The sequence below is a fragment of the Opisthocomus hoazin genome, unplaced genomic scaffold (genome assembly GCF_030867145.1).
Source record: "Opisthocomus hoazin isolate bOpiHoa1 unplaced genomic scaffold, bOpiHoa1.hap1 HAP1_SCAFFOLD_337, whole genome shotgun sequence".
Classification (NCBI taxonomy): Eukaryota; Metazoa; Chordata; class Aves; order Opisthocomiformes; family Opisthocomidae; genus Opisthocomus; species Opisthocomus hoazin.
This window is the reverse complement of record NW_027448942.1, coordinates 1-8841: the sequence shown is the minus strand read 5'-3', so window position 1 is coordinate 8841 and position 8841 is coordinate 1. Positions and strand designations below refer to the sequence as shown.

At 72.9% G+C, this 8841-nt stretch overlaps 3 protein-coding genes across 5 annotated transcripts; 1 reads left to right on the top strand and 2 right to left on the bottom strand.

The window, feature by feature from the left end:
- Positions 1–659: 659 nt before the first annotated feature.
- Positions 660–2540, bottom strand: LOC142359857 (translocon-associated protein subunit delta-like). Its single transcript, XM_075412241.1, has 6 exons — positions 2442–2540; positions 2145–2263; positions 1987–2061; positions 1809–1898; positions 1642–1707; positions 660–1160 (listed from the first exon to the last, which is right to left on the bottom strand). Exons 1-6 carry the CDS (start codon positions 2494–2496, stop codon positions 1056–1058), a joined length of 510 nt encoding a protein of 169 aa, XP_075268356.1. The 5' UTR covers positions 2497–2540; the 3' UTR covers positions 660–1055.
- Positions 2541–3187: 647 nt separating this feature from the next.
- Positions 3188–7274, top strand: LOC142359856 (isocitrate dehydrogenase [NAD] subunit gamma, mitochondrial-like). 3 transcript variants are annotated; one of them, XM_075412238.1, is made up of 12 exons: positions 3192–3300; positions 3867–3908; positions 4551–4648; positions 4738–4850; positions 4932–4992; positions 5086–5218; positions 5899–6032; positions 6115–6217; positions 6292–6438; positions 6707–6801; positions 6928–6988; positions 7089–7274. In XM_075412238.1, exons 1-12 carry the CDS (start codon positions 3238–3240, stop codon positions 7167–7169), a joined length of 1131 nt encoding a protein of 376 aa, XP_075268353.1. In that variant the 5' UTR covers positions 3192–3237; the 3' UTR covers positions 7170–7274. The 3 variants fall into 3 exon arrangements, with proteins under 3 accessions (XP_075268355.1, XP_075268353.1, XP_075268354.1); XM_075412240.1 differs by lacking the exon at positions 6707–6801 and having other exon boundaries at positions 3188–3300; XM_075412239.1 differs by lacking the exons at positions 3192–3300; positions 3867–3908 and adding an exon at positions 4283–4355.
- A 2-nt stretch (positions 7275–7276) lies between these two features.
- LOC142359858 (SRSF protein kinase 3-like) lies at positions 7277–8835 on the bottom strand. The gene is made up of 6 exons (XM_075412242.1): positions 8788–8835; positions 8391–8488; positions 8137–8244; positions 7971–8040; positions 7742–7834; positions 7277–7507 (listed from the first exon to the last, which is right to left on the bottom strand). The coding sequence occupies exons 3-6, from the start codon at positions 8137–8139 to the stop codon at positions 7323–7325; spliced, it is 351 nt and encodes a 116-aa protein (XP_075268357.1). The 5' UTR covers positions 8140–8244; positions 8391–8488; positions 8788–8835; the 3' UTR covers positions 7277–7322.
- Positions 8836–8841: the final 6 nt, after the last annotated feature.

Sequence of the window (8841 nt, the reverse complement as noted above, 5' to 3'; positions counted from 1 at the left end):
GGCGCCCACAGCCCCTTCCCCCAGCCCCTGCCCCCCGAGACCCGCCCCGGGCACCCCCGGATCCCCCCCAGCACCCCCGGATCCGCCCCCCCCCCCCCCCCCGGCCGTACCTGCTCGCGCCGCTCCTAGCTCGGGGCTGCGGCTGCCGCGGGGCTGACATAATCCCCCCGCAGGCCCCGCCCCCCGCCGCCAGGCCCCGCCCCCCGCCTGGCCCCGCCCCCCGGCCACACCCTGAGCCGTCGCGGGGGTTCCACACCCCGGGGGGGGGGGGGGGAGGGGAGTTGAGCGCCCTCCCCGCACGCCTGGGTGCCCTGGGGGAGGGGGTGCGGGAGCCCCCCGGACACCCGGGTCCCCTTCCTGACACCTTCCCGGCAGCCGGACCCTGGCACCCACCCAGGGGATGACGGGAAGCACCACCCCCCCCGGGGGGAGCCGGGCGTCCGGGGTGGGGGGCTTACCCCCCCCCGAGGGGACCCCGCCGCCCAGGCAGCCCCCCCAGAACAGACACAGAACAGACCCCCCCCCGCGAGGTCAGACCCCTCGGTCCCTGGTGACATCACCCCCGCCGGGCGCTGGGCGTGATGTCATCAGCCCCCCGGACGCCCAGGTCCCCTCTGGGATGGAGGGGGGGGGGCACCCCCAAAGCAGACACCGGGAGATGGGGGGTGGGGACACCTTTATTGGGGGGGGCGGCGTCTGGGGCCATCCCCCGGGCAAGAATCGCAGGGGGGACCCTTGAGAACCCCAATTTTGGGGGCTAAGGGTAGACCCCCCCCTCCGCCAGTCTGGGGTGTCCCCCACGGCAAAGACACCCCCGACTTGGGAGGGGGGGCTCCCCCGCTTCTGGGGGCTCCCCCGTTTCTGGGGGCTCCCCCCAGCCAGCCATTCCCACTTGGGGACGACCCTTCAGCCCCCCCCCCCCACGTTCACGGTGCACCCCACAATGTCTTTATTTTGGGGGGGGGGGGCAATTCTGAGGGCACCCCGCTCCCCCCCCCCAAGACCCACCGACCCCTCAGAGAGCCGGGTTTGGGGGGGCCGCGTTTTGGGGGGGCCTACGCCTGGATGCTGCTCTTGGTGCTGAACGCCAGGTAATAGACGACCAGGCCGATGGCGGCCGCCACCACCTCCGTCGACACCCAGGGACCGTTCCAGGCACCCTGTCGAGACAGCACGGGGGTCACTGCTGCCCCCCAAAACCCTCTCGTGCCCCCCAAATCCTCCTCCCACTCTCCAGCACCCCCCGGCCCCCCCCCAGCGGCACGCCTAAACCCCGCAGGGCTCCGCTAGCTCCACATCCATCCCCAACGCCCACCCCAAACTCCCACCGATGACCCTCGAAACCCTGGGACCCCCCAAAACACCCACTCCAAGACCCTGCAGATTCCCCCAAAACATCAGACACCCCCCTCCCCCGACCCTGGGGACCCCCCAAGTCCCCCAAACTTCCCTTCCCAGCGGAGAAGCAGCCAACGGCAGCAACAGGCTCAGGTCCTCAAAGGACTCTCCCAACACACCCAAACCACCCCGATTTCTGCCCAAAACCCTGTGCGCACCCCCAGCCCCAGCCCATCTTTAAAGGCAACCACGCCAACGACACCCCCAAAGCCACAGGGACCCCCCAAAACCCCCTCAACTCACCCGATGGTCCACGTTGACGGTGAAGAGCGGTCGGATGTGGGAGACGTCCTCGTTATTGCGCTGAGCCTGGGGATCCGGGTAGGGAGGGGGAGAAAAGGGGGCTCAGAGCCAGGCTGGGGGGAGCCCCCCTCCGAGGGACCCCCGCCACGCCGCGGGGGGGGGCCCACCTTCCGCAGGGCGCTGTACGACTCCTCATCGAAGAACTTCACCTCGTAGGTGCCCGACTGGGCGCTGCGGTGCTCCAGGCTCCAGGAGACCTGCGGGGGGGGAGCGGAGAGCGCTGAACCCCAGACCCCCCCCCCCCCCTGCGCCCCCAGCCCCCCACTCCGGGGACGCCGGGCTCACCTGGTAGCGCCCCACGTCCTGCCCCCGGGTGACGGGGAACTGCTTCCCGTTGACGTCGGCGTAGAGAGCCACGTTCTGCGGGGGAACGGGCGGCGGTGGGAGGCGGGGGGGGCCCCGGCAGCCCCCCCCCCGCCGCCGCCGCCCCCGCGGGGACTCACCTGGGCGCCGTTCTTGCAGGCCAGCGAGATCTCCACCACGAAGACGCTCTCGGAGGAGATGACGGCGTCCGAGGTGGTGTAGTACGAGGGCACGATGGTGGGCTCGGGGCACTGCTCGCCTGCGGGGGGGCCGTGAGGACCGGGCCGCGCCGGGACCCCCCTCCCCGGCCCCCAGGACCCCGCCCGCCCGGCCCCGGCCACCCGCCACAGCCCTGGCAGGACCGCAGCGCGCCGGGACCCCCCCCGCACCCGCGGGGCCCCGGGACCCCCCGCCCGCCCCGCAGCGCCCGCCCGTACCCGCGCCGCCGAGCGCCGCCGCCAGCAGCCCCGCCAGCACCGCCAGCGCCGCCATGACTGCCGGCCGCACCGCCCTCCCGCCACAGACCCGCGCGGCGGCCAATCAGCGCCGGCAGCCGCAGCCGCGCGCCCAATCAGCCCCGGGAGGCGGGCCGCCGCGAGCGCCAAGGCCAATGGGAAGCGCGCTTTTCTCTTCGCGGGCGCCTGCCCCACGCGCGACGTGGCCCGGCCGCCGCCGCTGTCGCCGCCGGGGGGCGTGGCCAAGCCGCGCACCTGCGCAGCGCATCCCCCGGCCGGACAAAATGGCCGCGGCGACTCATGTGGCGCGGCAGACAGCGCCAGAAAGGGCGCGGCCCCGCCCCGGCGCATGCGCAGCGCGCCCGCCACGAGCCCTTCGTCTCGGCGTTTCCATGGCAACCACTACAGGCCGGGTCCGCGCTCTCTCCTCCGGTTTTAGTATTTTTTCGCCCCAAAGCGGGGATGAAAGCGCGCCTGGAGTAGGTGCTCTGCGCACGGGCGCCGCCGGCCCTGGACAAAATGGCGGGCGGCACCGCCTCTCTCACGCCCGTCTGAGGGAGCGCGCGCGGGGCGGCCCTACGCATGCGCCGCCGCTCCGCGCCTCCCAGGTACAAAATGGCCGCCGCGACTTCTGTGGCGCCGCCGATGGCGCGAGGGAAAGCACGGGGCGACGAGGATAGGCGGGACGTCTCGCGAGATCTCGCGCCCCGCCAGCCCCGTCCCCGGGCGGTGCCGACATCTCGCGAGAGCTTGGCGGCGACCATCGTGGGGAGCAGCCATGGCGGCGGCGCTGGCGGCGGCGCGGCGGCTCTGGGTACCGGCCGTGCTGGGGCCGCGCCCGGTGAGTTCCGGGGCGGCGGGACGGCCCCACCGCTCGCCGGGCCCCTCGGGAGCTGGGCGGCGGGCCCCGCGGCGGCGGTGGGCGGGCGGGCTACGGGAATCTGATTGGAGGCGGTGGCGCGGCGGGGCGGGACTAACCGTGATGCAACTCGGGGTCTGATCGGCTCTCACGGTGGCACCGCCCGTGCCCGCGAATGCTGATTGGCTGTACGCTGAGCGAGTGGGCGGGCCGGGCCAGCGCCTTCCTCGCTGATTGGTGGTTATTTCTAGGGAGGTTGGTCCGTGAGCCCGTACTGCTTTGCGGGGGTGACAAAGGTGGGGGGGTCGGTGCTCAATCCCAGAATCCTCTGCGGTTGGCCGAAAGTTGGGGGGGACCCAGGCGTCCAGGTGCCCCCCCAGGCAGCCGCTGGTGACCCCCGGGATCCCCCAGCTCAGCCCCATCTCGGGGCCGGGCAGACCCTAATTAGCAGCAGCCGCATTAGCGATGAAGCGTCTGGGCTGGCCGAGGGGCCCGGGGCCCGTGGGGGGGCCCTGGCGCCCGGGCAGTGACCTCTCCCCTCCCCACAGGCCTGGATTTCCCATGATTCCGAGCGTTGCCACCTCCCGCCCGTAAGTGCCCTGTCTGGGGGGGGGGTGTTCCCCCAACCCAGTACCCCAGGGCCCTCTAACACTCAGGGTGGGCAGGGAGCGGGGTCCTGGGGACCATGGGGTGCCCCATCTCTTGGGGTGGCGGGTCCCCAAACCCACCCTGGCCCCTCTCAGGGGCGGGGGGAGTCTTGGGGGCCCCCCTTTGGCCTCTCTGTTGAGGCTGAGGCTTGGCAGGGGCTGGGAGCCCCCCCGCCTTGGGGTGGGGGGTTACACAGGGTGCTTGGGGCCCGTACAGGAGGAGCATGCTGTTCTTGCTGCGTGGATTTGGGGGGTGGGTTCGGGGGGCCCTGACGTTGCCCGGGGGGCTCCCTTCCCTCTCCACCCCCTCCCCATTTGCCGGCACCGTGACTAACGGCCCCCGTTTCTCCTCCGCGCCATGGCCGCCCGCCCCTGCAGCAGCCCAGCATCGTGAGTATGGCCAGACTGGGGGTTGGGGACCCCAAATGCATGTGGGGAGTTGGGGGGGGGGCATGCATGGGTCTGCATGGCAGGCGCCCGGATGCCTGGGTTCCCCAGGCAGGGGGTGGGGGACGTGGGGGGCCAAGGAGGAGGGGGACAGGGGGGCCTGGACACCTCGGTCCTCACCTGCCGGTGCCCCCACAGCCTCCGCCTGCCAAGTACGGGGGCCGCCACACCGTGACACTGATCCCCGGCGACGGCATCGGCCCCGAACTGATGCTCCACGTCAAGGAGGTCTTCAGGTGGGTGCCCCCCTCCCTGCACCCGGCAAGGACCCAGGTGTCCGGGCCGACCGTGGGACCCAGGCGTCCGGGCCGTTCCCCGCCCCCAGGCACGCCTGCGTCCCCGTGGACTTTGAGGAGGTGCGGGTCAGCTCCGAGGCGCCCGAGGACGACGTGCACAACGCCATCATGGCCATCCGCCGCAATGGCGTCGCCCTCAAGGGTGAGCGCGGGGCTGGGGATCCCCCCCCCCGGCAGCTTGGGGACACCCTGACCCCCCCATCTGCACCCCCCCCTTCCCCAGGGAACATTGAGACCAACCACAACCTCCCGCCCAGCCACAAGTCCCGCAACAACCTCATCCGGTGAGAGCCACGGGGCGCTGGGGGGGGACTGGGAGCGGTGGGAGGGGGCGTGGCCGAGGGGCGGAGCCTGACCGGCGTGTTGGGGCGGGGCAGGACCAGCCTGGACCTGTACGCCAACGTGATCCACTGCCAGAGCCTGCCCGGGGTGGAGACGCGGCACCGCGACATCGACATCCTCATCGTGCGGGAGAACACCGAGGGCGAGTACAGCAGCCTGGAGCATGAGGTGGGCGGTGCCCGCGGCCACGCCCCGCCTCACCACGCCCCCGAAAGCCACGCCCCCTGCCAGGGCTGCTTATTGCATTGCCCTGGCTGCCACGCCTCCTGCAGCCTGGCCACGCCTCCAGAATGCTGCGGCCCAAAGTTGACAGGGCTGCGCACCCTGTGGCTACGCTGCCTTGGCCACGCCCCCTGGCTGATGGCCACGCCCCAGTGATGGGTATGCTGCCTTGGCCACGCCCCCTGGCTGATGGCCATGCCCCAGTGATGGGTATGCTGCCTTGGCCACGCCCCCTGGCTGATGGCCACGCCCCACTGATGGGTATGCTGCCTTGGCCACGCCCCCTGGCTGATGGCCACGCCCCACTGATGGGTATGCTGCCTTGGCCACGCCCCCTGGCTGATGGCCACGCCCCAGTGATGGATACACTGCCTTGGCCACGCTCCCTAGGCAGTGGCCACGCCCCATCTGAGTACAGCCTTGGCCACGCCCTCAGGTGATGGCCACACCCCCTTGCTCCTAACCACGTCCCCTGCATGCTGGCCACGCCCCCAGCGGCTGGCAGCACCTCTTTGGCCACACCCCCGGGGGTCAGGCCCCACCCTCGGCCTGGTTGGTCTCTGTAGCCCCGCCCCCGCGCCTGGCCCCGCCCCCGGGCCCCTGACAGCCCCCCCCCCTGTCCCCAGAGCGTGGCAGGGGTGGTGGAGAGCCTGAAGATCATCACGGCCGGGCGCTCGCGCCGCATCGCCCACTACGCCTTCCGCCTGGCCCGCGCCGCCGCGCGCCGCTCCGTCACCGCCGTCCACAAGGCCAACATCATGTGCGTCCGGGGGGCGCGCGGCGGGGGGCTCCGCGGGGCCGGGGGGGGCCACACGCTGACCCCCCCCGCCCCGTCCCCGCAGGAAGCTGGGGGACGGCCTCTTCCTGCAGTGCTGCCAGGAGGTGGCAGCTGAGTACCCCGAGATCAGCTTCCGCAGCATGATCGTGGACAACACCACCATGCAGGTGGGCCCCGGCTGACCCTGCCCCGGTGCTCCCGGTAGCCCCAGCAACCCCCAGTAACCCCTCCCCGTCCCCAGCTGGTGTCGCGCCCGCAGCAGTTCGACGTGATGGTGATGCCCAACCTCTACGGCAACATCGTCAACAACGTCTGCGCGGGGCTGGTGGGGGGCCCCGGCCTCGTCCCCGGCGCCAACTACGGCCACGACTACGCCGTCTTCGAGACCGTGGGTCTAGGGGGGGGGGGCCTGACCCTGATTACAGCCGCCACGGGGCTGGCGGGGGGGGTCGGGGTGTTGGGAGGATCCTGATGGGGGGGGCTGCGGGGTCGTGGGGGGACTGGGAGCACTGGGAAGGAATGGTGGGGCCTGGGGAGGTGGGGAGGACTGGAGGGGGAGTGGGAGCGCTGGTGGGGGGGGGTCTGGGGGCGCTCCGGGGACTGGGAAGGTCCCCAGGGATGCGGGGGTCTCCTCAGCCTCCCCCCGTCCCCCCCAGGCGACGCGTAACACGGGGAAGAGCATCGCCAACCGCAACATCGCCAACCCCACGGCCGCCCTGCTCGCCGCCTGCATGATGCTGGACCACCTCCGGTGGGCGGGGCCGCAGCCGAGGGGCGTGGCTTAGAGCGTGGGGCGGGGCTTCAGAGGGGTGGGGGCTCTGTGTTTGCCTTGGGGGTGTGGCTTCTGACAGGGGCGTGGTCTCTGCCTCTCCCCCAGGCTGCACGGCCACGCCTCCACCATCCGCCAGGCCGTCCTTGCCTCATTGGATGATCCCCGGGTAAGTCCCACCCCTGCCTCCTTTTAAAGGCTCTGAGGCTTTACCCCCCTGTGGGTGGGGCCGGGACAAGCCCCACCCCAACGGCTGACTCCGCCCCCAGACGCACACGCCCGACATCGGGGGACAGGGCACCACCTCAGGGGCTGTCCAGAGCATCATCTCGCACCTCTCCCGCGCCTAGGGCGGCCGCACCCCGGAGCACCCCTGACCGGGGAGGGGCAGGAAGCCCCCCAGGTACCCCACCCCCCCTCGCTGCTCCCCCAATAAAGCCCCCGAGGACCCCGCCTCCCCGCTGTGCCACGCCTTTATTCACACTCCCACTCGCGGGGCGGGGCTAGGGGCGGAGCCAGGGGTGGCGCAGGCACTGGGCGGCCGTGGCGCGGCGGGCGGGCTCGAAGGCCAGCATGGGCCGCAGGAAGCGGGCGAAGGCGGCGGCCGCCCCCCGGGGCCACTCGTACTTCTCCTGCAGCACGGCCCGCAGCCCCCAGGGCCGCAGGTGGCGGATGTGGCGCAGCTCCCCTGCGGGGCGGGGCGGCAGGGGCGTCACCGTCGCGGTGGGACACGCCCACTCCACCAACTGGCCAAGCCCTCGCCCCGCCCTCTCCATAGTGGCCACGCCCCCTCCACATACAGTATAGCTCCACCCCCAAACCCCCCATTCCCCCGGGCTCCACCCCAGGCCCAGTCACCCCGCCCCCCCAGCCTCACCCCGCCCCCATCCCAGCAGTCCCCGCCCCCGGCCCCGCCCCTCACCGCGGCGGTTGAAGAACTCCCGGGAGTAGCGCCCGCCCAGCGCCACGTGCCGCGGGATCTCCCCCAGCAGCTCCATCACGTGGGCGATGTGGTCTGCGGGGCGGAGGATGTCAGGCCCCGCCCCGTGCCTTCGGCCCCACCCCTTCCTCCCGCTTGACTCTACCCACTGACCCTTCTCTGCCCGAGGCCCCGCCCCCGCGAGGCCCCGCCCCCGCGAGGCCCCGCCTACCCTCATCCCGGCTGTAGTCCTCCCCGGAGTGGGGCTCGAAGAGGTAGTCCCCCGTGGCCAGCTCGAAGGCCTGCGGGCAGAGCGGGCAGTGAGGGGCCGCGGGGCCGGCCGTGGGGCGCGCTGTGGGGCCGGCCGTGGGGCGCGCCGTGGGGCCGGGGCTCCTCACCATGCAGGCAGTGCTCCAGATGTCGGCGGGGGGCCCGTAGCCCGCCCCCAGCAGCACCTCCAGGGCCCGGTACTGCCGCGTCTGGATGTCCTCCGTGAAGTGCCGGTGCTGCGCGGGGGGCCAGCGCGTCGGCCCCTGCCCGGGGGGAGGGGGCACCCCCAAACTCCCCCGCCGCCCCCAGCCCAGCCCCCTACCCCCAACGCGCCGCTGACACCCCACCCCACCCCACCCCCTCCCCCCCGTCGCCCCCTCACCACCCAGCAGCCGTTGCCCAGGTCGGCGATCTTGACGCGCAGCTGGGGGGCACAGCGGGGGTCCAGGGGGTTCTCCTGCCCCCCTGGCACCCCCCCACCTGTGTGGGGGCAGTGGGGACATCAGCGGGGGCACCCCAAAGCCCCCCCCGAACCCACGCTGCCCTTAACCCCACCCCAGACCCCCCTTCCCCCCCAGTCCTCCCCTAGCCCCCCCGATATCCCCCCTCCACCCCAAACTGCCCCCCCAACCTCCCTCCTGCAACCCCAATGGCACCCCGCTTCCGCCCTCCATCCCCCCCCGTCCCTCAATTTCCCCCACAACCCCAACTGCCACCCAAATTGTGCCCCCCCCACAACCCCCCCCCCCCCATATATTCCCCTGGGGCCCCCCGCTGACCAAGGGGGGCGGGGGGCCCCCCCGAGCCCCCCGAGATGAGGGAGCTGGAGGTGA

Excerpts from the sequence above, each read along its gene's own strand:
- LOC142359857 (XM_075412241.1), bottom strand. The coding sequence starts at position 2,496 with ATGGCGGCGCTGGCGGTGCTGGCGGGGCTGCTGGCGGCGGCGCTCGGC. Across the intron at positions 1,899-1,986 it reads AGGACGTGGGGCGCTACCAG|GTCTCCTGGAGCCTGGAGCA; the intron begins GTGAGCCCGGCG and ends CCCCCCCCGCAG. Across the intron at positions 1,161-1,641 it reads CCGTCAACGTGGACCATCGG|GGTGCCTGGAACGGTCCCTG; the intron begins GTGAGTTGAGGG and ends CTGTCTCGACAG.
- LOC142359856 (XM_075412238.1), top strand. The coding sequence starts at position 3,238 with ATGGCGGCGGCGCTGGCGGCGGCGCGGCGGCTCTGGGTACCGGCCGTG. Across the intron at positions 4,851-4,931 it reads CAATGGCGTCGCCCTCAAGG|GGAACATTGAGACCAACCAC; the intron begins GTGAGCGCGGGG and ends CCCCTTCCCCAG. Across the intron at positions 6,218-6,291 it reads TGGACAACACCACCATGCAG|CTGGTGTCGCGCCCGCAGCA; the intron begins GTGGGCCCCGGC and ends CCCCGTCCCCAG.
- LOC142359858 (XM_075412242.1), bottom strand. Across the intron at positions 7,835-7,970 it reads GGACTACAGCCGGGATGAGG|ACCACATCGCCCACGTGATG; the intron begins GTAGGCGGGGCC and ends TCCGCCCCGCAG. Across the intron at positions 7,508-7,741 it reads GGAGTTCTTCAACCGCCGCG|GGGAGCTGCGCCACATCCGC; the intron begins GTGAGGGGCGGG and ends CCCGCCCCGCAG.